Genomic DNA, 25436 nt, shown 5'->3' on the forward strand with positions numbered 1-25436 from the left:
AGAGTCTGAACTAGCCCACACACTCTTCCCTGAGGTGGCAGGCATGGGATAGCTATTCTGTCCATAATCACACAATCCCAGAATGGGTTTGGTTGGAAGAAACCTCAAAGATCACCTTGTTCCTGACAGGGACACCTTCCACTAGACCAGGTTGCTCCAAACCCTGTCAAACCTGGCCTTGGACACTTCCAGGGATGGGGCAGCCACAGTTTCTCCGGGCAACCTGTGCCAAGGGCCTCACCACCCTCACAAGGAAGAATTTGTTCCTAACATCTAATCTAAATCTCTGTCAATTTAAAACCACCCCCACTTGACAAATCAAGATGCTAAAGGCAAACTTATGGTATTTCTCAGGACCACCAGAGAAGTGCTACTCACGCTGAAGAATGTTCCTCTGTTCCAGTTCTTCCGCAGTCGGTCTCTGACTCAGTCGCCTGAAGAAAAATGTGACAAGTGCAGAATGTTGTGTCTGGTCACTCATCAGTAGCAGATGAAAAATAAAACTGCCTGGTTTCAGTGCACTGGACCGCCTCCTCCACACTCCTCACTCACCACCGAGGATCACTTCTGCCCTGTTTTACACTCTGCTCTGCTCAAACAGTGGCTTGGCCACTGGCACAACTTTGGGAAGGGCTATGGGTTCTCCAGCTCAGAAGCAGCTTTGCGGGGAGCTCAGACAGCAGAGCCTGGACTGTCACCAGGCCCAACTTCATCCACCACCAGCACCCATCCTGCATCCATCCACACCTTTCTACACCATCGGTGTTTTACATATCTGTAATCCTTGACATTTTCCCCTCCCACTGCATTAAGCTCTGGAAACAGGGGCCTGTCAGAAGGGATATTGTTGAACTCCAGGAGGAACTCCCAACTTTTCTAGTCGAGGAGAAACAGCAACATTCAGCTTCCCAGCCCTACTCCAGCTGCCGTGCCACCCACCCTACTGCAGCACAAGCTGCTTGGACAAGGCACCAACTTTGTCCTATCCCACCCCGCACACACTGTGCCAGCAGTTCACGCTGAACATCATCACTATGCGTACCTGATCAGCGTTGTCCCAATCTGGTGACGGATTTCGTTCCACTCCTCCTTGCTCTTCCGAGGGAAGATGATCGTCTCCTCCTGTGGCACAGTCATGTTCCCCAGCTTTATAGCGAGCGTATCTTTCCTCTTCACTTTGTTGGCCAGCGTGCCTGTTGGGAAGGAGAGCAACGGCATGCAGCTCAATGCTGCCGAGCCTGAGCACAGCAATCCCAGCCCTGTGCCCCTGGCAGTTGTGCTTTCCCTGAGGGAGAGCTGTCCCCTTTCCTTGCTCTTCCCAAGCTCTGCACTCCACAGCAGCAGCAGCCAGCACTCTTTTGTGACACCACATGCTCACCTAATGCTGTCCTACCTGAGGGGCTGCGACAGCACAGGCTGTCACAGGAGCCATCTGCAACGGAAGGTGAGTGCACAGGTTTGACTTCAGAGCATTAGAAAAAGCAAGGCAGAGGACACATGCTACATCATGCAACAAGGAACCAGCTGCTTTGAAGAGCTGTGGGAACCAACTCTTTGATCCAGATCTCAGTGCAACCAGGCACAAGTTCAGCAGAGCAATAAAAGAGCCAGCTGCAGTGTCAAAGCCTTACTGTTATGGCTTTCATCTTCTTCCTCATCCTCATCATCTTTATACAGGATGGGCCCCTCCGAGTCAGAGTCACTCATCCTTTCGTCTCCCTCCTGCTCCTCCGGGAGGACCTGGGGTACCAGTTTGGGAATAACTGTGACAGATGGCACATCTCCAATATATACCCGAGGACCTGAATTCTGCTCCTCTTCCTGGTCATCTTCTTCCTCATCATCTGGACTAAAGAGAAGCACACTATTACACTCCTGAACACATGGCACAGGGGCTGGGGAATATCCCTAGAATCAATACCGCCTTAGCTCTCCTCAGGGAAGCCCAGAAACCAGAAGTGCAAGAGCCACTGCAGAATTTTGCACTGGTGCTCTGTCTGAAGAAACACCAGAGGCAGGTTCTGCAGAACCAAACAGCCCTCTAACCCCACTACTTTGAGATTTGGAGATTCAGCTCTGCTCTAACACAAGACAGTCCTTTTCCCACTTCTGTTCAGCAAAGTAAGAGGCTAAGAAAGGCCTCAGATTGATGCAATCCAGGACCTTGTTTGGTCTTAGTGCAGTTAAAGACATTCCAGGCCTGGATCCCTGGCATCAACCTGCTTGTAGTCTAGAACCCTTTGTGAGCAACAAAATCCCAAAACCGAGGTAACTTCATGAGGATGATGCTCTGGCTCTTAGGAGGCTGAAATGCAGATTTGGCCAACAGGGAAAATGGTTTCAGCAGAGACATAAACCCTGCCCAGAGCCATCCTCACTATCACAGCACTGCAGGAGCAGGGAGAGCCAGCACACATACAGGAGGTACTCACACTTTTAGCATCTCAATGGTGACAGGCAGGGACCTCGTCCTGCCCAGGGTGCTGTTGTCTTCTCCGAAGCCATCGTTCTCAAAGAGCAGCGAGTGAGCCCTGTGGGACCCCTCAGGAGGCGGGGTGACAGGCAGAGGGCTGGCCAGAGCCTGCTGGATACGAATGTGCAGTGGGATTTGGGGCAGGCGAGGCAGCACATGGGGTTCACCAAACCCTTGCTCTGCCGACCTCTTTGACACTTCCATGGACCTGAAGTCTTCAGGAGGAGGAGAAGGAGTCTCTTTGGGCAGGTCCAGGGAGCGCGGGGGGTCCAGGACAGGGGTGGAGGTGGGCAGAGCCACGCGTGGAGGTTCAGGGGGTACATGCGTGGGCAGCGGTGGTGAGGGCGGCGGATAAGCTGTGGTCATGTGCAGTGGGATGGGTATGGGTCGACTCACTGTCACTGTCCTATCGTTTGGGGGCTTGGAGGTGACAACCTCTGATGTGTTGCTAGGCAGGAGGCCTCTCTTTGGGGGGAGAGGAGGAGAAGGCTTGGACAAGGCTGTACCACTGGTCATTACTTGGGAAAGTTCAGCTGAAAATAAAAACCACAAAAGCCACAATGTTTAACAGGGCATTTTCCAGATATCCTTCACCAGTGCGGAAAAAGCATGGCAACGCACTCAGAACCTTCAACTAAGCAGTCTTTGCTGCTTTTTACTGGAATGTCGTACCAGAAATAGCCAGGTTGCAAGGCTCTAGTTTGTCCTTCCTGCAGCAAAGGTATGACTTGGGAGAACAGCCAGAAATGAGCAGGCTGAGACAGGTTTGTGCATCCTGTTGCTTCAGAGAGAGAGGAATGGCAGCAGACCTTGAATGACAGCACAGAAGCTTGCCCAGGAATGCAGTTATGTGGACATTTTATGGCTGTATTTACAAGCTGTAATTATTTATGGCTGTATGTCCAAGATATCCAGGACACTCCAGACTCCAGTTGTGTTAACAGCTCCCCCGCACATTAAAGAACTTCTCAGAAAGTCTCAAAAAGTCCTGAAGTCTTACTTTTTGCTCAGAGGCAAAAATCAGCAGAGCTGCAGGAAGCAGTGCGCTCCCCCTGCTTCCCCCATCCATTAGATCCAGCCTGAGACACCCTGTGGCCAGCAACTCCCCAGGATAAGGTTCTGCTTTACTTCCTCTGAACTCTGTTCCTTAAGCCCCATATAAACTCATCTGCAACTAAAAAATAACTAGAAAAACTTCCAAAAATACCTAAAAGCCTTGAGTCTAAACATCTGCTGTTTGATGTAGGAGAAAGGAATAAATGGAGTAATGAAAAATACCTGCAGTGGGCAGTCACAGGATCCTCAGACCCACCTCTGTTCCTAGGGAAATTGCACCAAGACCACCCTTGCTTTAGCAGTTTGCAGCTTTTGACATCTATGTATCCATGGCTTCTGGGGCTTGTAGAGGCTTTGCCTGAAGCAGCTGAGACTAGCTGCACATTTTCCTGGAGCAGGTAACAGTGACACATGGGTGTCCCCAGAATGGAACTGGGGGAATTTGCGGCACAGACACCACGAGAGGGTGCTAGAAGCAGAAGAGTTTCCCGAGATAAGGCCACATAACTGGAGAGAGGTGGGCACATTTTTTGGATGTTTAGCATTTTCAGACTTTCCCCTCGTAGATTAAGGGCCAGATTGCGCAAAACACAGAGTGCCCTCAGCTCCTGCCCAAGGGACTCCAGTGTCTCCTGAGGAGTGCTCCAAGCCTGGCAGGACCAGGCTTGAGGCACCTCTGGGTAAGACCAGAATTTGAAAGGGAGTGAAAGGCAGAAGGAAGAAAGAAAGGGCTTGGGTGGTGCTTGAAGCAGCCTCCCGAGCCAGCCCATTGCTCGCCAGTGCAACAGACCCGATGCACAGGCTGGCACAGGCCCCTGTGACATGTTACCGTGAGCAGACCTGGTGCTCCTGCACACGCTGTGCCCCCTGCGGCTCGTGAAACCTGCTGGAAGCACCAAGCCCTGGGAAAGCAGACAGCACCCTGTTCCCTCCTTGCTTGTTCAAGCTGATGCTAATTAAATTCCCACCCCCCAAGTGTTTCCCGAGCTTTATTTTCAGCTGCTGCAGGGGACACCAGTACTGCTCGGAATGAGCATTTTGGGCAGGAACAAAGGGATGACCTGCACAGTAACACCCCGCCCTGCCTCAGGCTGTAACAGTGGCCCAAAAGGACACCTCTGCAGTCAGAGCGGGCACCAAAGACCCGTGGAGAGATGGCAAGACCCATTCTACTCCTGCTGTTCATCCACAGTGACAACACAAGGCTCACACTGCAACACCACAGCTCCAGCTCCATCCTGCTGGACTAGAGGCCTGTGGAGCCTCCTGTACATCTGCATTCTTATCTAGGAGACAAAAGAGAACTGCCTGGTTTCTACTCCCCTGTACATCCCATAGGTGCTCCCCGCCCAGCCCATGCTGTTGGGAAGAGGCAGGATGGCTCCAAACACGTTGGATACATTGCTGTTTCCAGTCACATTTTTGTTCCACAAGTACCATCTGAAATTAGCAATAGAGCATTTCAAATGCCACCTGCAGTGTGTGCAAGCAGCTTAAAGAAAACAAGAAGGTATTTAATGGAGTACTCATGGATGGTCAGCCTAACCAAGCTGGTCTGGCACACAGGGGCTGTTTACACCATACCAAGGTCACTTGAAAAACCTGCCAGAGCAAGGTGAACCCCAAGCAGAGCAGGGCCATCCATCCACACTGAAAGCAGAGGCCCAGGCTACTTCAGATGGCAACTTGCACATCCAGCACTGCCTCTTAAACCACACCTGGGTAACGCCTCCAGTTTCTGTGATAACAGTGCAGACCTGTCAGACTGATCTTCCAGGAGCCTCCCTCCTGATCTGTGCTAACCTCTGCTAATCCTGTACAAAGATTAGGAGGTGTCTGTGAAAGAACTGCCCAAAACACCAACAGGTCATCACTCCATGAAAGTCATCCCAGCTCTCAATGTTGCATCTTTAAGATCCCCAGAACTCCCAGAGAAAACAGAGATGAAATCAGGTCTAAGAAACTCTCGCCAAATCTTCTGCTTAGCAAAGTTACAGAGATAAAAACAGTTAATTCTCTAAGTGGGAAGACTGAGTTCAACTTACAGTTGAGCTGATTTATCTATGGGACAAGGCTCATACGTCAATAGCCCAGACACAGACCTTAGATGAGGTGCCTGAGTATAACCAAGGAAGTCTGAATTCTACCTACCAGCACCTGGTCTCTGCACTAAGTGGGAACCACATGGCCTGGCAGTGACAGCCATGACAGACATTGTTTGGTGTGACGTGCATTTTTTTGGGTTTGTTTGTTGGTTTGGTTTTTTTTCCAAGAGCAACTGAAAGAAGGAATTATCACTATCCACAGTCTCACAAAGCAAAACCTCATCCACCATTTCCCAATCCCAGCTGAATCCCAGCCCACAGTGAAGTGTCAACATTCAGACACTGTCTTAAGAGCTGATAGAGAACAAGCAGGCAGGGATTCCTTCCTGCAGGTAGCTGTTTGGAACAGATTAGATAGCTCATGGGAGAAGACTAAACTAATTACACTGTTCCCAGCACACGTGTGTCCTGGCTAAACACTGGCAGATTTGAGTCCAAACTGGACTGTTTTCAGGAAAGATGGTCAGACATTCAACATGCAACTAAAAATCTTCCCTTATGAAGGGGAGAGAGTCTTGGAACTGCGGCTGCAGAACTTCTCAGGGTACAAAAACCAGCTTACGGGGTTCACTTACCTATTAGTGAGTTGCTATTTCTGTTGACGGGCTTGGGAGGAGGGACAGGAGGCTGTTTGCCAGGAGCTGTGTTGGTTGTACTAGTGGGAGCAGTAGTGTTGGCACTGGCAGGAGCAGGGAGCAGAGTCCTGGGTGCTGGGGAAGGGGCAGCTGTAGAATTGACTGTCTTTGCTGCAGTAGGGGCTGTGCTGAAGGGGGCAGTTCTTGCAGTGCTGCTGGCAGGTGTTGCATCCTTTGTCTGTGCTTCATTTGCCTCCTGGGAAGTGGAGGGAGGTCTTTTTGGAGGAAGCAGAGGCTGTTTGGGAACATGTGGCTCCTGAGATGGCTCCAGTTCAGGCCCAGGGTGGCTGCTGAAGGAGCCTGCAAAAGGAGACAGCTCAGTTAAAGGCACTGGAGCGCCTAGTGACGATGGGAAGGGTCAGATGAGAATTCAAAACTGGTTCGAGGAGAATGTGAAGCCCTGATTTTGCACTCTTCTGCTTTCTTACCCTGCCTCTTCTTTGGTTCCTCTGCTGGCACAGGCTTCCTAAGGCTGGATGGCTTTGTGGCCTCTTCCTCCTGGCTGGGCATGTTACAGACCCCAGGGCCCCCAATGGGGATGGTGTGGCCATTCTTCAGTGCAGGTGGGTTCAGCTTCTCTGGCTCTTCACCATCTGCATAGGGATGGGAGGAGAGAGAGGCAAAGAGAAAACACTCAGAAGGCAGGAGAAAGAAAAGGTGGCTGAACCGACTGAACCACCATAGTCACACCAACTTCTCTCTTGCTTCTGGAAACAGCAGGTCTTTGGTGACCTTCTGCACAGAAGAGCACAGCAACCCAAGCAGCTGGAACTGAGAGCCCTTGATTTCATTATCAACAAGTAAATCACACAGCACTGCATGCCATCAAAGGTTTTTCTTCTCCCTGTTCTCCACTTCATCCTGTGTTTCAGATTAGTGTGCCCAGTGCTGTGCTGCAGCACAAAGAAGTTGTAACTGAAGTCAAAAACCTCCAGCAGCTTTTGTATCCACCCTCCATCATGGAGTAGTCACCAATTCCCTGCTGCAATACAGATTCCAACATGAGCCAGGTCATCTACTGCAAAAGTCTTCAAATTAGTGGTAGCACCTCTGTTTTCTTTCTGTTTCTACCCAGAATTTGGCACTAAAATCACTGCTCAACCCAAAACATCAGCAAGGCAGATTTCCTCACTTAACCTTTGTGTTAATCAGATGTAATGACACAGCTCTAGAATTTGATATATTTCTGCTTTTACAGATTCTAGCATGGACTTTCCCAGTTTTAGAAGCAAACCCTTTTTTTGGAAAAAACCCATCCAATCCAACCCATGCTTTTGAGGGTCCTTATACTCCTAATGCCCATGAGGAAATACTCCACCATTCTCTGTAATTGCCCTGACAGGACAAATTTTTGACAGTATTACCCTCAAAAACAGACTTGGCATCCAATTCTAAGGGGAAATTGCCCATTTTGACTGATTTTCAACTCAAGAAAACCTGAACAAATGCATCACCCATTTGATTAAAAATCTTCATCAATTCAGTCTGCCATCTCTGAAGGAAGTAGAGTGTGTGGCATCCAGGCCCTCCAGGTGCTAGACCCCAGCACCCTCTGCTGCTCTGATTTTTGATAATTTATTCCACTGCCTTCCTTATCTTGCCTCTCCCTCCCAAATATTATTCCCCCTTCCCTAACCTGGTGTTATTCAGAGGCTTCCCAGGATTTCTTTTCCACAAGAAACAGCCTCGGTTCCTGTGAGGAGCTGGCACACCATGCTACTTCTTTCACTCGATACCCTTCCCAGAAACGCAGGAAGCACAAACAGCAATCAGAGGGAGTTTCCTCCCGAGCCAGGGCTGAAACTCAAGGGATGAGCCAGAGATTTTCATAGCAGCAACTGCCTCTGATTATCCAAAGTTTTCTCCAAGGGAGACACGAACAGTATGATCCAGCTTTCCTTACCACTCAACCTTGCCCGCCCTTTTCTGGCAGGGAGCTGCAGCTCCTGATGGCCTCTCACACTACCTCACTCTCAACTTCAGCTCCAGCAACCTCTTTCAAGGTCAAGAGAATCCAATGGCATCTTCTTTCCTTACTCTATGCCTAGTACCCACATCTTGGAGCCCAGAGCCTGCTGACCTCCCACCCAAGAACAGCAAGACCTCCTCTCCCAGCTTCTCCTCTACTACACGTCCTCTCTTCCACATCTCCAAAGGGTTTCCAGCAAATTTCCCCCCTAAGAGAGGGACAGGATGTGAAGTGACCACAGCACAGCCCTCCCTCCCTGCAGGAAGGTGTCCCAGACAAGCATTGCACTTCCTCAGTACCATCTTCCTCCCTGAGCAGGCTGCCTTCCTCCCAGATAGGAAAACAGACAAGAGAGAACATCGAAAAGGGTAAGACAGACAGGAATCACATTAGCAGAAAGCCCTTAAATTTGTCTCCCAAGGGTGAAGTTTGGCCAGAGGAAGATCAGGTACACCGACACGGACAGGATAAGTTCATTTGCAGACTCACCCTGCTCAGGCTCTTCCAACAGAACCCCTCTTTTTACCAGCTCCTCTCTTGGCTTTCGCATAGAAATCTTTCGTTCTAAAACTGATATTAAATTGGAAAAAAGAACTCAGAAAACAGGGCAAGCTTGAAGTTCAAGATAATCTTTTTCTTTTAAAGAGATTCCCTAGAGGAAATAAAAGGGCTTCAAATTTCACTGGTTTTGCATGGATTAAAAGGAGAGAGGAGGAACTGCACGTTCAGACCTGCATTTCACACTGTACTGCTGATCATGGAGCAAACCCTCCCACCTCCCCACAGCTGCTTGAGGAGCTTCCTTGAAAGAAAGGAATTTATTTGTCTGAAAAGAATTTGTCTGAAACTACAGCTCCATGGCAAGGTGTTTCTGGAGAGACTGCAGGTGCCAGCCCATCACCAAAGTCCCGTTTTGGTTCTTACACGTGTCAGCACTCAGGCTTGTGACAGCAAGCCCTCCTCGGATGGAGGAAGGGACACCCACCCAGCCCCTGTTAATTTACCTTCTGAAGTCTCCTTAAATTTGTCACTGCTTTTCTTTTTCCTCCACTTCCAGGGTTTGAAAATCTTGCCAAAGCTTGAGAACTTGCTTTTCCTCTTAGTAGGAGGTGTGGTGTCACCTGATTCCAAAACATCTACACCCATGCTGGCATCACCTGGGGCATGATCCACCTCTTCAGCTGCACAGAAAAGAAGGAAAAAAAATAATTATTTCTGTGCTGCAGGTAACAGCTCCCATCTCTCACCAACGCACCCCCATGCTGGGAAATGGTGCCACCTGTTCATGCAAAGCAGGGAGCAAGACTCTGTCTATAGCTCCACTGGACCCTCACATCAGCTCGGGGAGACACAAGTGGGGTTCCCAACATAAACAGGGCAAACGGAAACCAGTAAGGGCCTTCCTGACGAGACAAAGATTACAGAATCCCGGAACTGTTAAGGAACTTCTCCTCCTTGGAGGAAAAGACCTCCAAGATTGTTGAATCCAATCTGTAACCAATCCCTCCTGTCAGGGAGTTGGAGAGAGAGAAAGTCACCCAAGCCTCCTTTTCTCCCGGCTGAGCCCTCCCCAGCCACAGATCCATTTGATTTTGCAGTGTCACAGCTTTGCCCATGAATACAAACCACTTGCCTGCATTTTCTCATCTTCATTTGGAAGCAATTGGTGCTGGACACAAGTCATTACATGAACACAAACACCTTCCAGCCCACTGAGCTGATGTTCACGACTGTCCACACCCCAAAAATCACTAGACCCATTCCAGCAGTTGGATGTGCTAGATTTTCCCCTCTCTGATCTTCCTTCTATAAATAAGGGCAGCAAAGCTGGCCAAGAGCAACAACTCCACAGGAAAGCAACACAATACAGGCCTGTGCTCCACCTACTGCACTGGAGTCTCTGGAGAACAACACAAGAAGGATATGGAGGCGGGAAGGGACACGCAAAAAACCCAAACCAAAACAAAAAAACCCCACCCCCGACTCAAAGAAACCACTTTTGAAGCAGAACCAGAGCACAAAACACTAATCTGGGGACTGTTGATCCTGCCTTGCCTGATGTTGCTGTTTTGGGGTATTTGATGGAACATAAGGGAGCACTTGTAATGAGCAGAACCCAGCACTGCCTGCAAAAAAATAAATCAGCGCACACGAGCTAAGTGAAGCCAGCTGGTGCTCACTCCATGGCAGGATTTCCAGAGACAGAATCCCTCACCTTCATCACTAGGGACAGAGGCACGGCAGAGCTCCATGGAAAAATTGTACGGAGAAGAGAGACATCCCCCAGCCCCACCACACCCAGCGGGCTGGAGGGTCCTGGTACAAACTTCACTCAGGTGTCTTCTTTTGGAGCCTGCAAGTCAGAGACTGTGGAGCTTGGGAGCACAACAGACCTTTTAGTCAATTTCAGATAAGCCTGTGTGACTGCCTGCAGAACAGGCAATGCCCTATAGGTAACAGGAAAGTTCAGCAAAGAATCCCATCTCCTGAGGCAAAGAGATTGGGAAAAGAATTTTAGGGGAAAGCCACTTCACACATAGGACAAAGAGCTAATAATGTATCTTCTGTGTCCTAAAAATCTCCACTGAGGATACAGTCCCAGTCCCTGTCAACACACAACCAAACAACAACAACAACCAAAATAAAGAAAGAAAAAAAAAGAGCTGTTTGACACAGCGCTACTTGCAACCCCGCAGTGCTTCCCGGCATGAGATTTCAGATCCCAGGAAGTGTGAAGCACAGGGAGCCACAGCCAAGAGCTCCTGAGCCAGCTCAGGCCACAGGGCTGGGGACAGGCCATCGCTGTGTCACTGTAGGACACACAGACCCCAGTTTTCCAGTCTGAGCACAAATGGAATGGAAGATCACAGAAAAATAGGCAAGAGAAGAACAACAGAGGGAAACCGGGAAATGTTGGAGCGTTGTTTGGTTATTGGTTGTACTTCTGTTTAAATCAGCCCTGTAACAGAAGTCCTTCACTCTGAACCAGTCAAAAGCTGATGTCAGCCAACATTTATTTGAAAAAGCAAGATCAATTCAGCATCTGAGATGCTTTTAAATAAAGAAAACCAACAACCCTGACTTCATAACAGGAGAGAAATTGCGTGGAAAATAACACACACCATGTCAGCACCGATCTGTGATTTTCTGCAGGGAAGGTGGGTGAAGTTGGGGCAAAAAACCCCCACAAAACGAAACAAAAAAATCCCCCCACGTTTCAAGCTCCCAGAAACCTATGAGGAATTGCCTGCATGTTTAGAGGCACTTTCTTCAGAGACTAGACCATTAGCCCTGGAGTTGTATATGCAATTTTAACAAGCAGTATTCACTGTGCTCAACAGAGCATTCCCAAACTTCACCAGGCAGGCAGGAGTGTTTGCCAAGCACAGGGTGTAGACTGAATTTGAATCCCAAGTGTCATCAAAGGCATTTCCCTCACCTTTCCAAGGAGAACAGTGCTGAAGGCAGCAGTACACCAACATCGCCTTATTTCTACCCCTTCCCTGAGCTGCTCTGAGAAATGTCATTATGTGCTGCCTACCACCCAAGAAGTCAGAATGCTGCACCAAGCCAAGTAAATTATTGAAAGAAAACACAACCATCAGGTCTAGGGATTAATGAAGAACCTTCAGCATGCTGGGATATCTCCATTTCCAGTTAAAGGGAGAATGACAAGCATTCCTCCGCCACCAGCTCCTCCAAGCAGCCAGGCAGGAGCAGAGGACATGAAAGGATGAGTCGAAACTGCAGGAGACACATGATACCCCCAAAGCAGGAGCAGCCAAGAACAGAGAGGGTGGGAAGAGCCCACATGTGACTTTACTCCAGGCAGAACCTCTTCCAGCAGCTCCTGCATCCAACGTATGGCTGTCAAAGCAAATACCATCCCAGGGAGGAGTTTCACTGCCAGAACTGCAAACACGCAGGTGAATACAGGAGGTTTCACAAGACCTTCACATCAAGGGCAAATCACTCAGTCCTGCTTCTCTGCCTCACTACTCCCTCAACCATGTCACATCTGCTCATAGGCTCTTGCTGAGAGTCAGGTGCTGTCCAAGACAGAAACACTTGTTTTTGTTGGTTTATAATCAGTTCCATGCCCAAAAACAGCCAGGCAAGAGGGGGAGACAGGTACACTAGAACACAAAACTGTCCAGATAATTTCCACCACCCTTTTGCTATGTGTAGAATAAAACTTGACATGTTACTAAATATTCCAAGACCATTCCAGCCCACTGGTCACACCAATGGCCAGGGAAGCAATTCCTTCCCAGATCCCCACTGGGATTTTTTCTGTCTTGCTGTGCAGATCACAACAGAGCTTGTCCTGCCCTTCCCCAACACTCATCTTGCTTTTCCCATCTCTAATTACCACAGAGAAATAGACATTTAAAGCTGTCTGTTGTGAAGCAATTATGACACTGAGGGCTAATGAGTGCCTGGACCAGCAGCTGGAGGTGAGATTTACAGACATGTATTCAAATAACCTTATTGTTCAGTGATTGTTCACGTTAGATAGTGCTCCTACTCCCTCCACAATGGACCTTCCCTACCATTCACAGCCCACTTCCAGCTCAAATCTCCATTAAATGGTGCAGAGGACACTTCTTTGCTGCAAAGGCAGAGAATCCAAACTTGCTGAGGCTGTGTCTCCTTCTGCTCTGCTCTACAAGGTACAGCAGGGTCCTTAAGCTGCTTTGCAATGCAAGAGGGAAACCCTTCCTTATCCGAGTCATGCACTGGAAACTGGGAAGGAACCACAGCACAGTGCTCGGGGAATTAAACGGGGCAAAAAAAGAGGAACCAGACTTTGAGGGAAGGGTGGGAAGCATCAAGAATCTGATGCTTTCACCCGACGTGGCCCTTGATCAGCAGCAAGGCAGTGTCCAAGAGACCAGCTTCACCCTCACTGTGATGCCAGGCTGGAAAAGCCATTTTAAATACATGGAAAAGGTTAAATGAGGTCACACAGCCCTGGGTGAAGCCAGGAGAGTCCTCATGAGAAGGTCAAGAGATTCCCAGCTGGCAGGTCCCTAAAGTGACCTGCCAAAGCAGGGCCTTGTTTAACTCTTCTAGAAGTAGTAGCCCATACTTTGGAAAAGTGACCCTGGACCTTGGAGAGCCCCACAGAGCCCACCCTGGTAGCTGGATGCTGTGCTTAATGTTCCAACAGAGCCCCAGTTGAGGAAAAAAAAAAATCAGGAATAAAATACCTGCTGCAACTTCAGAATGTTGCCCAATGCTCCTGGGGCAGATGGCCTGGAACACTTGGAGCCCAGAATCCAGCTGGTCCAGGGAACAGAGTGAAGCCCCAGCTGCTTCCCAACCAGAGCCTCTTGCCATTTCAGATCCGCTCTCCCCAGCACTTAAGCTGTTCTGATCTCATTCTATCCAAACAAGCAGGTGAATTTGAGCTGTTTAAAACAGCAGATTTGTGTTAACCCAAAATGTTTAGCCTGAAATAATCTAGGGAAACGTCACAAAATTGGCAGAGTCTGGACACACAAGAAGGCAGGAAGCTCCAGCAGTGCCAAGCAGCTCAGGATGCAATTCCCCATCAGTTTGCCTGGCCAGCTGGTGCTTCCAAACCTTCCCTGCAGACATGTTTTTGCTCAAGTCTTGCAGTTAAATTTCACGCAGAAAAAAGCTCTTTCCCTACTGCATCTTGTGGTGTTGAGTGACCCCAGTAATCTTTTTTTTTTATTTTCCAAAACAGAGAAACCATTTCAGTGGAAGGAGCTAGAGAGCCACAACTGGCCTCACACCCTCAGCAAGTGGCTGTGGTGATGTGTCACCTCTTCCCAAAGGTCCTGTCAAGCTTGGGGCTGCCATTCCCATTAAACAGGGTGAAGCTTTCACTTCCACTGCTGCTCTCACTGGGTCAAACCAGCACAGCCAGGATCCACGGGGTCAATAAAAAACCCCACACATGATCGCACCATGACCACACACACACAACACCCCAGCAGGCAGCTCCCAGCTGGACCTTAGGAACCTCTCCTATAAATGTCATGGTTTAATAGTCATACCACAGGCCAGGGAGGAAAACCCACCATGTGAGTGAGAAAAGTTAATCCTCATCTTCAGGGATCAAGCCCCAAAATACCCTTTTGTAGAGCCAAGCACTGCCAGCCTGGAAAAAGGCACAGCAGGAACTTCATTAACCAACAGGAATAACTAAAAAGCTTTTATTTCTTTAAGGATCGTTTCTCATGTGGAAGATACCCGCAACAGCTATATGGAATAGTGGCACCTCTGACGCACAGTGTTAAAGAATTAAACCCCACCTGAATCTAGTGCAGGGCATTCCAGAATTAATCCTGACAAGTTTTTAAACTGTTTTAACTCAGGTCACACATCCTCAAAAGTCACCTTGGCTATAGAGAAATTTTGGTTCTAAGCTAAAAATCACTTCAGATCCAAGTCTGAGACCCCAACAAAGCAAGGCTGAAGGCTGTGAAAAAATCAAAGAATTGCAGATGATGACAACTCATAATATCTTTAATATACCTGGGAGAAAAACTCCTGATTTGCAAGTACCTGTAACACATCAACACCTTCGGCTCCAACAGGACCATCACAGTCCCAAGCCAGCACCGAGGCACTGCCACAAACCTTCCCGTTGCCACCACAGTGTGGATGCACGGGCTGGAGAACACCACAGCTCCCTCCTTTCCCACCCTGCTGTGTCCAGTAGATCAGTCAAGACTCTGAGAGAAGCTTCAAAGCAAACAACAACTCAAAAAGTGAACATTTTTCTGAGGGAAACGCTGTTAAAAAGAATCCAAAAAGCACTTTGGGCAAATGTTTCCTAGCTTCCCTACAACACCTTAAAAAACCTAGTGTGTGTTTTCCTGAATCGTTCAGGGAAGATGCGAATCCTGACCTTAAAGGAATAAAAGGTTGTGGTCACAAAACAGCCTCAAATAGTCCCAGCCCTCAGCTTCCCTGTGTTTTGTACATTTCTAATCACCATAATCTTCACAGGACTCTTCTTAACAGCATCCTGCCACAGTCAATGCAAGAACCATCTCTTCAAGTTCCAGATTTAATCAGTAGGAACTGAGAGCTGTGCCATGAAAAAAGACTTCAGAGAGCAAAATGAGTGGTTGAGGAAACACCAGGTCTGCTGGCCCGTCTCCAGAAAGCCCAGCATCATTACACCAAGCCCAATCTCCTAGAAATTACCACTGTTCTCGGTGTTTCATGAGAGAAAGAGCCCAAGACTCACAAGCTTGGCTTCTGCTGGTGAATAAATCCAAGGAGAACATGCTGTTAATCTCCACTTACAGTAGGAAGACAACTGAAGTTTTACTTCTCCCTTCCACTCTCTCCACCTCTATATTTTTAGCAACTCTTGAACAAGACTAGCTGGAGTGAACTGGTAGAGGGGAAGAGAATCACTGTTTTCATCTGAGTCCTGGAAATTCCTGATAGGGTCAAAGTTATAGAAGTGAAAAATAATGAAAAGAATAATCTGTATCTGAGGGCACTCCTTGTGTGCCAACTTCAAGTGTTTCTCTAAAAACTAGATAATTCCACTTTACACACGAGAGTGAACAACTGAGCCCAGCCAGCTGACAGCAAGTGGGAATGAGAGAAAAGGCAACAGTGGGATGTGGGAAGTCTCCTCACAGCCAATGCCTCCCCAGTCCCAGTGCTAGGAACAGCACCCACAACTGACCCACATGCAGCGCTCAGGGACTACTGCTAAGGCTAAACAGTTGTGTTTTCTCCAGCCTGTCTGTTACTGAGATACCTCACAGTGGAGAGGGAAAACAAGCAGGGGGATGATTGCCAAGCCCTTCTCCCTCCAAAACTGCTATAGCTGCCCCAAAAGCTGGGTGATGTCACACACAAGGAGGCAATTCTTGCTGGCTTTGGTCCAGGCTTACTCTCAGGGCTGGCTCCTGCCCCACACAGGTGAATTTTACCACTGTCCAAGTGCTTTGCAAAGGTAGTATCCCTGAATCCATGCCAGCCAGAGGCTATCCCTTAAAACAGCAGCTTGGAGCCTGTCTGAAGATCAGAGAACAGGGTGCACAGTGATTGCATGTGACATAAGTAAGAGAAAGGAAGGGCATGGAGTTATTTCTCTGATTTGTCTCCCCAACCAGGCGCAAGTTACACAAGTCCCACATTCCACTCCTCCCAACTCCTCCGTTTCACCTGCAATGCTGCCCTGCCACAGCCCCAAAATTCCCTCGTCTCCCCTGTCCTTCATTACTCACCAAAAGCACCTGGATTTACCGGTCTCGAGAAGTGTGGCTGCCCCATGAGATTCTGTTCAGAGCAGCACTCCGGGAAGAAGCAGGAGGGGAAGAGAGGAAAAGTCTACGCTGAGAACACTTCAATCCTTTAGAACGATAAATCAGCACTTTGTGTGAGGAAAGAGCCGAGCGAGTGAGGTGACTCCCAACTCTCAGGCCATGTCTCTGGTGTCCGATGGTCCGGCACAGGTCCTGCTCTCCCCGTCCCCCATGACTGGGCACTTGATTCTCATAAATAGGTGTCCGTGCCAGCTCCCTTCACGCAGGAATGCCTGTCATTCCAGAGCAGAGCTGGCTAGAGCCGAAGCTCAGGAAGGGGAGGAGACAGCCAGCCACGATCCAGCCACTTAGCTGCACAATCCAAATCATCAACACCCCTCACTCCTTCTTTGCATCCAGTTTAGCAAGAAGAGAGAGAAGCTGGGAGCGAAGAGGAGAGCAGAGTGTTTTTCCCAGGGATGGGCTTGGAGAATCCTTTAACGGCAACACAGCAAGGGGTTTCACCTCCCAAAATGGAATTAAGGAATTTACAGCCTACCTGAGCCCCAGCTAAACACAAACTAAGGCAGTCAGGGATGAGATAGCTGTGCTCTAAGTGCTGTGAGAGCTGCACTACCCCAGAGCAAAGCGAATTTCAAAGAGAGCCTGAGCAGATATGCATCCAGCCAAATCCATAATAAAAATACAATTTCACAGCACTTCCTCTCTCCACTAAACTTACCAGGAGGCTTGTCTTTTCACTTAATTTAAATTTAACACCAGAAAATTTAAATTTAACACAGAAAGTAAAAGTTTTGTTTCAATTCACATGTCACAGCTTGAGGGCCGAGGTAACAAACATCACCCTCAAACACCTGCCTCACAGTAAGAGATTTCCAAAGTTTAAATACGTTGATTTAGATTCTTTAATTTATCATTAAAATTTGGGTTAGGACTTCTGTGAACCTACAGCTTGTCTTCCCTCTACACCCCACAACAAAGAAACAGGAGGAATTTGCTGCAGCATAAAATGAGATTAAAATCAGGAACCTGACCGCATGTGACACATCCAGGTTGCTTTTTCCTCAGTGTAGGAGAGGTTTTAAACACCAGGACTTGCTGTAGTGCTTGGTATTCCTGTCCTTGTTGGGTGAGCAAGAGGAAGACTTCAATATGACTGAATACTACCCAGGAAGCAATCCCAGTATGAAAATCTTCTATTCTGGGAAACAACCGGATCCAAGACTGTCAATCTGGGCTGATGCAGCTGGGAGCAATCAATGCTGCACATTGCCCAGAGAAAATGCTCTGGGATTGCTTTTCCCAGCCCCATGGATGAGGGAGGCAGCGCTACGAAAACATACCCCAAAGCAGAGCAAGGGGTAGTTCTGAAATTCTGTAACACCTCAGCTGAGCCACAAACACACCACCAAAGATGTTGGTACTCTTGGTTTCCCCACTAACACACTTAATGTGCCATTGGGCAACTTGCAAATCTACTCCTCATCCAAAGCAGAGCCGTAAAAACACAGGAGGAAGGAGGAACCTCGTGCACCTTCTCCACCTGCATTCTGCTTGTCTTCAACGCCTGGTGCCAGGCAGGTGACCCCCATCCCACAGACAGCAGGAGCAAGTGGTGGAGCAGGGGATCAGCAGAGCTGTGGAGGTGGACAGCAAATACCACTGTCCTCCCTCGCACAGGGCACACGGACATTCCTGGAAGTGTTGCTCTTCTCCAACTCCCACCATGGACATCTCCATGGTCAGGCTCTCACTGTGAGCAATAAACAACCCAATTCCCAGGAATGCTCCATCTAATTGAAGACCTTCTGCTTTAAAGCAAAGAAGAAGTCATGTTGAAGGCATTTATACTTGTTGGCATCTGGCAGAGACCCAAAAAGGTCAGAGAAAAAAGGCAGGAAGATTTCCCCAAGTGTGTAAATCAGCTGCCCAGCTTGGAAGGAGGTCTGGAAAAAAACATCCCTGCATTTGGAAATGCTACAAAATGCAGCATCTAGATCTGCCTGGCTTCTAAGAAATAAAAGCCACTGCCTTTTATAAGGCATCTGCTTGAATTCAGAATGCACAAAGCTCTGCTGCAGAACAAATGACACACAGTAGATTCTTAAAGCACAGCAGCACAATCATATCTCTGACCCTTGATTTCTACATTAGTAAAATATGAAACACTAGGTTAAATTTCAATAAAAGATACTTAAATAAATGTATTTAAATTCACAGCAGCTGCAGCCCAGGAGATGCACAACAATTACTCAGGTTCTGGCGCTGCACAGGAACCCACCAGAATGTGAAATAAAGTCCTTTACATTTCTGTATCCTTCATCAGGCCTCAAAGACCATCACAGAGGGAATAACAAGATTTGGCAATGTCTGTACCAGAAGCATTAATATTTCCTTCTGAAAGGCAGGGCTGTGGCACGCAAGGAGTAAAGAGATACAAATCTGCGTTTCAAATTGCGGCTGGTTCTGGACACAAGCATCATTCAGGAGTATCAGCCACAACTCTCTCTCCTCTTTTGGGAAAGAAAGCAAAAGCCCACCAGAAAACAGCTGACAACATGCACAAAACAGCAGAAATCCAAAAGTAACACCAGCATCCTTATTTTCAAAGGGACTCCTGGCCAGAAAAACCCATCAGTCCATCCTCCAACCCCACCTCTGGAAGGGAAGGTGCAAATTCTGTCACAGCAAACAGATGGCTAAAAAATGTTCCTGCCTAAACTGCAGCCTGAGGTCAGAGTATGAGAGCAGCTCCGAAGCAACCCTTTGCTTCCAGAGACCTTTGTTTCACCACTGGAGAAAAAATATGGGACAAAGCAACCTGCCCTCATCCCACTGGACATCCAGTATAAAGGAAAACCCACATTTCAAGCAAAGAAGAGTAATAAATGTCAAAAATTCCCGTAACAACAAGAAAAGCCATCTGACTTTGCTGCGCAGCAACCAGAAGAAACCAGAGCAACTGTTTCGCTCCTTAGGGATAGGTGAAGACCTTTTTCAGATTAAAAACTTGGAATAGCAAAGAGCTTTCTAGAGGAGAGCAAAAAGGGAAACAGCTGATTGTGCCTTCAGCATTTTCTTTTAAAATCTAGTAACCAAGAAACCCCAGTAAAATTAAAATTTTACATGATTTCAGGAGAGTCAGATGGCTGAAATAAAACAAGATGGGCAGTGAACACTCAAACGCAGGGTACACGGCCTTCCTCTGAAGTTTCATTTCCTCTCCATCCAGTCCAGCATGCCATTAAACCCCTGGCATTTCCATGTAAATAATCTGTTTATATACATTGTAAAAGGCACTCTTCTGGATTGTTTCACTTTAAATTCTAATAAAAGCCATAATGAGCACAATATTAGCTCCTCTAATAAAGCTAGTGTTGTTCACATTTCAGTTCACACCGACATGAAATGCCACATTCACCCACGGTGACTCCGACATTTGTGTTCCATGATTCAGCCACAGGAACATTAAAAAGGACTCCGGCATTATTCCCATCCCTGCCGACTGAGCTATTTAAAACCAGTGATACTGGGCGTTTTCCTTCAGAGCTCATCACCAAAGAGTCAGCAGGAGCTACAGGGCCTTTAAGGCTCTTTCACTGCAGGAGATGCACCCGCTGAAATCCTCACCAGGAGGGCTGGCAGGGAGGAGAAAAAGCAGCAGCAACTCGACTCTGGATGTGTTTTATTGACTCATGTAATGGTTTGGGTTGGAAGGGGCTTTAAAGTGTACTTCATTTCACCCCCTGCCATGGGCAGGGACACCTTCCACTAGACCATGGCCTGGAACACTCCCAGGGATGCGGCAGCCACATTTTCTCCAGGAAATTCATTCCACTCCCTCACCACTGTCACAGGGAAGAATTTTTCCCCAATATCCTATCTAACCCAGCTCTGTCACTCTGAAGCCATTTCCCCTTGTCCTGTCCCTCCAGGCCCTTGTAAATAGTCTCTCTCCACCTTTCCTGCAGGCTCTCTTCAGGTACTGAAAGGCCACAATTAGGTCACCCCGAAGCTTCTCTCCTTCAGGCTGAACAACTCGAACTCCCTCAGCCTTTCCTCATAGGAAAAGAGGTGCTCCAGCCCTCTAATCAACTTGGTTTCACCACAATTTTTGTTTTCAGCTTTGCAAGAACAAGAATATGAAAAAAACCTTGTATCTATACATAACAGCTCTGGCTGCCTACAGAGATGACCCTTTCTGGGCTGTGCTCTGACACTGAGCGTGTGGAGCCATTAACAAGGGCAGCAGAGCAGGGGGAACAGGCAGCAGAGTCACTCTGAACAAATGAACATAACGTGACGCTCTTCCTTTCTCCTCAGATGGAATGAAAAGCCAGCGTGGAAGTGGAAAATGGGTTATTTATACAGCAGCTGGCATCGCATTGTTTGGGTCCTGCAGACTTTGATGGTTCAGATGAGAAATGTGAGCTAACTGCTCCTACACCACATGATTTCCTTCATGCTTCCTGTGACATTTCCAAGAGGGAAACTCCTATTTCCCAGAGCATTCCAGTCCCCATGTCCCCACCAGTTAATTGCTCCACCTCAGAGAGCAAAGGGCAGCAGGTCCAGCATGTCAGGGACTCTTGGTGCCACCACCCACATGCTGGTGTCAGGGAAGGTGAGCACGCCATATTTCACAGCAGTACAGATGTTAACCGCAATGAGGCACAGCCGGAGGAAGAGATTGCTCTGCTGAGGAGCTGACTGACAGCACTTCCAGCTCCACCTTCGGGAAGGTGAGGCCGTGCTCCCGGAAAGCCCTGTGGTTGAAGCAGGTGGCTGGAACACAAGGAATCGCTTCATTGTCACAGTGAACAGGCTTAAAAAACTGCAAATTAAACTTGGCTTTGGGCCCAGAGGAGCTCAAGGAAAAATACCCACCAGCCCTGTTTTCCAGTGGAAATACAACTTCCAATGGAAGTAATTTTAGCCAGTACTGGAAAAGTCTCACCATCAATACCTCCTCACCACTCCCTGCAATTACAACATAGGCCATGTATTTTCTTGCTTAGTAGTGCAGGAATGCTGAGGAATGTAATTTTGACAAAATTAAAGATTCAGTCACACCTTAGCTAACTTGACTGACCCTAACTTGATCACTATCGTGATTCATGGCTTTGCCATCTTGAGGTAAGGGAACGTCCAAAGCTGACAAACGACTTTTTGCAGCACCTTAAAGCAGCATTGAAACGAAGTCTGGTCACAAGCCAAAGGAAGCACATGTATAGGATACATTCCAGCAAAGCATCAGGCATTAGCAAAGCATCGACGTATTCCCAACAGTGAAGCACTCAGAGGCAGGATACCCATCTGCCACTTCCAGCTATATTATTAGGAACGCATTAAGCAAAAACACGGAGAAGAAAATTACATTAATTATTGCATTGTTTAGAGAAGAAACAGGAATTGCATTTAGCTTAACTCTTATTTAACCATCTCTTGCAGCAAAAACTCAAGACACTCAGGGAATAATCTATAAACTGACATCACCTGACAATTCCCACTTCAGAACATGGTGATGAAGAAAATCAAAATATATCCTACTCCTTCCAAAGCACTGCCCAGCACAAGCTTTTAGGGCTGGCCCAGCACAGCTTACAGTGCTCTTCCCAAGCGAGTGGCTCCTGCACAGTCACATCCATCACAAACAGCCTTACAGGAAAAACCTAATTCATAAGACTTTACAGCTTTGTGCAGACATGATCCAAAATAGCAAGTCCTCCAGCAGAGTAAGTACATGTGTGCCACTTACAGAACTAACGAGACAAACTCTGTTAAGCACAATACTGACAACTGCAAGCTAACAGCAAGAAATATCAGTAAATATGAAACCTCTAAATTCAGATTAAACTGCAATTAAGCCTAAGAGGTAGCACTATATTTAACTCTAAGTTAGTCTTCAGTGTACAGGTCAAGGTCCGCAGACTTCTAAATTTCTCTTCCTACCTCTAATCCTTCAAGATGCCAAACTTCAGCTGCAAGACTCTCTGCCCACATAGTAACTGAAAAGAAAGGCTTCGAGATTTCTCCATAAACGTTGTTTCCTCTTTTTAACAATTCACAAAAATGTCAGAAAGTGCATTCGTTCTTCATACCTAAAGCTGAAACTGCAGCTAAACTGCCTTTGCTCTGCCAAGCCAATGGGTTTGCAGCAGCCACATGGCACCAACAATCCAAATTATTCTTCAACACCTCCAGCTCCCCAGTCTGAAGTTACATTTTTTCCAAATTAATGCACAAGCCAGGCAGTGCCAGGGCACCTTACCACCCCCTCACTCACTTGGCTCTGCTCAGGGAGACTTACAAAAGTGCCTTAGATTAGTTTTTGGGGAACACCCAATTTCTCCACCGCACCTGCTCTGCTTTAACTATTGACTAGGCAAGGAAATCCTGATTAAAATGCAAGGCAAGTCTGGCACACAACCTCAGCTTCAGATCATCTTCCACAGATACAGTTGGATGAAAAACCCAGATTCCCTGCCACAGTTCAGGAATTAAAAGAAAGGGCAGATCAGTTTCAGTTGGGGCACTTAAATCTGGCAAGGAAAATACTTTTTGTACCCTTGCAACTGAAAACTCCCATAAAATTTGAAATTTTAAACCACAGCGTTAGGTTCACACACAGAGAGAAGGTTTAAAAGCTTCCTTTCAATCGTACTGTGTTTTTACAAGCAATTTCTGCCAGAGTAAATCTAACAGGTAATTACAGGTCTGACCTCCTTCTATTGCACAAATATGCTTTTGGAAACAATGTGGATAAATATTTGCCCAATACAAGATGACTACTCCAAGAGGTACCATTCCAGTTTATCAACTTTGTGATTCATGTTGATTCAAGCTTTATTCTCTATTTAAGGAACAAGATAACACTTAGGAAGTGCATCTGACCAAATTACATTTCATAGATCTACCATGGGCCACCCTAAACAGTGGCACAGCCAGATCTCAGGTCACACCCAGACAAGACCCATCAGCAAGAGAGTGAGTGAACCCCAACCTCAATTCCAAATACTGACTCTTGCTCAACCATTGAGGTATCTCCAAGCAGCAGCACCAAGGCTGAACATCTAAACATGATAAGTAAAGCTTTTCTGCTAATGTGAATAAAGAAGTCTGGGATTGTGCTGTTTAACATCCCCTTCCTCCCCTTTGGAACTGGGGAGAGAATTACAGAGGCCCAAAGGAGCCAAAAGCAAAATGAGAGCACCCCACCTGCCCCCTTAGGCTCATCCTGAAATCCCAATCCCAGATGCCTCTGTTTTCTGCCAGTACCAAGAGATCTTGAGAAACCAAGGTGGTGGCAGCCACAGGCACCAAGACCCATGCCAGGACAAGGCACAAAAATCAGCCAGGATGATTGTGTCCCAAACCATACAGACCTTGGGTCCCCCAAACCAAATGCTGTTTATACATCACACTGACTCACAGGAGTGCAGGGACAATGCCATGGGAATTGTTTACAGTGTCAAGGTCGTTTCATATAATTAAAGGAAATGTCAGGAGATGAGATAACACCGACAGTTCTGAAGGTACAGCTAATCCTAACCTTGCAGGAAAGCTGTTTCGCCTGGAGTTGCTCCCCCTCTTGCAGACACAACCCTTCACACATTCCCAGCTTCCTCATTTCACCTCATTCCCTTCATCCTGTATCTGTAGAGCACCACCAGTAGCCTTAGTTATAGGAGCAAGCAGCACCACACCAAAACAGTGGCCAAAAACCCTTTGCAAGACTCTCAAATAATGCTCCCCTGTCCTCCCATTTGGTAGGGCTGAACATGGGGCTGCAGTCAGACACTGCTGCCGGCAGGAAACGGCGTTCAATTCACAGGATCACAGAAGAGTTGGGGTTGGAAGGGACGTCTGATCACCCATCCAACCGCCTGCCAAGGCAGGGTCACCCAGAGCCAGGTGACACAGGAACATGTCCAGGTGGGTTTGGAATGTCAGCAGAGAGGGAGACTCCATGCTCTCCGTGGGCAGCTGTTCCAGCAGTCTGCAACCCTCATGGAAAGAAGTTTTTCCTCATGTTGAGGTAGAACTTGTGTTTTCGCTTACGGCCATTGTTCCTCATCTTGTCCGGGGGCACCGTCAAACAGAGTCTGGCACCATCCTCTGATAGCCCGAGATATTTCATAGACTCACAGAATGCTAAGGGGGTGGAATGGACCTTGAAGATCATCTAGTCCCAACCCCTCCCCACAGAGACACCTCCTACTATCCAAGGTTGCTCACTGATGGGATCCCTTCTCAGCCTTCTCTTCTCCAGACTAACCTATGCCCAGCTCCCGCAGTCTCTGCTCATCAGAGGGATGCTCCAGAGCCCTCATCTCTGTGGCATCCACTGGACCCTCTCCAGTAGCTTCTTGTGTTTCTTACACTGTGAAGACCAGAACCAAACACAATGAATTAAAGCAGGGCAGTGAGAGGTGTGAGCACAGCCCAACACAGACCATCAAGGATGGGCTTCGAAGCAGCAGCTCCAACCCACCCATTGGAATGGCCCTAAGCTCAGCAAGAATGAGCTCCTCAAATATTTACTCACACTCCCAGACAAATTCTGCAGCACAAGAATTATAGCACAGGACTATTTCAAGTATGTCAGCTAACAAGCTTTCAGCCAGCCTAACAGGAGCTGCACTTCCACCTTCACTTGGATGCAGATAACCCCCACACGAGCAGGATAGACAGAGAAAGATTCATCCCGTTCATGCCAAAGGGCAGCCTTTGGGAGCCTCACACCTAAGTTGAACACCTTGAGATACACGCTGGGATCAAAGAATGATGTGATGGCAGAGACTAGGCAGCCAAAGAGCTCCACTCTACATTCCATGGCTCAATGAGGCACTTCCCAATGCCCAAAGAGGGAACACTGATGATTAGGGAGAAAGATCTTATAGGTAAATATCAGCAAAATCTCCCCAC

The 25436-nt window shown here is 47.7% G+C and overlaps 2 protein-coding genes across 9 annotated transcripts in view; both read right to left on the reverse strand.

The window, feature by feature from the left end:
* Positions 1 to 25436, reverse strand: part of PHACTR4 (phosphatase and actin regulator 4) — a 59827-nt gene that overhangs the window by 6514 nt on the left and 27877 nt on the right. For 4 of the 8 annotated variants that reach the window (XM_085081519.1, XM_085081521.1, XM_085081520.1 and 1 more), the window contains 8 exons: positions 9243 to 9419; positions 8728 to 8808; positions 6698 to 6862; positions 6210 to 6569; positions 2433 to 3006; positions 1632 to 1849; positions 1043 to 1193; positions 379 to 434 (listed from right to left, as the gene is read on the reverse strand). In XM_085081519.1, the coding sequence (XP_084937645.1) occupies positions 379 to 434; positions 1043 to 1193; positions 1632 to 1849; positions 2433 to 3006; positions 6210 to 6569; positions 6698 to 6862; positions 8728 to 8808; positions 9243 to 9419 (1782 nt within the window). Of the gene's footprint in view, positions 1 to 378; positions 435 to 1042; positions 1194 to 1631; positions 1850 to 2432; positions 3007 to 6209; positions 6570 to 6697; positions 6863 to 8727; positions 8809 to 9242; positions 9420 to 16469; positions 16796 to 25436 lie in introns of those variants that run through there. The other 4 variants (XM_085081516.1, XM_085081514.1, XM_085081515.1 and 1 more) reach the window with 2 other exon arrangements.
* The window catches only part of SESN2 (sestrin 2), a 70829-nt gene that overhangs the window by 4384 nt on the left and 41009 nt on the right, over positions 1 to 25436 (reverse strand). The gene's annotated exons all lie outside the window — the stretch shown is intronic.

This window comes from Lichenostomus cassidix, chromosome 23 (genome assembly GCF_008360975.1).
Source record: "Lichenostomus cassidix isolate B80296 chromosome 23, HeHo_3.0, whole genome shotgun sequence".
Lineage (NCBI taxonomy): Eukaryota > Metazoa > Chordata > Aves > Passeriformes > Meliphagidae > Lichenostomus > Lichenostomus cassidix.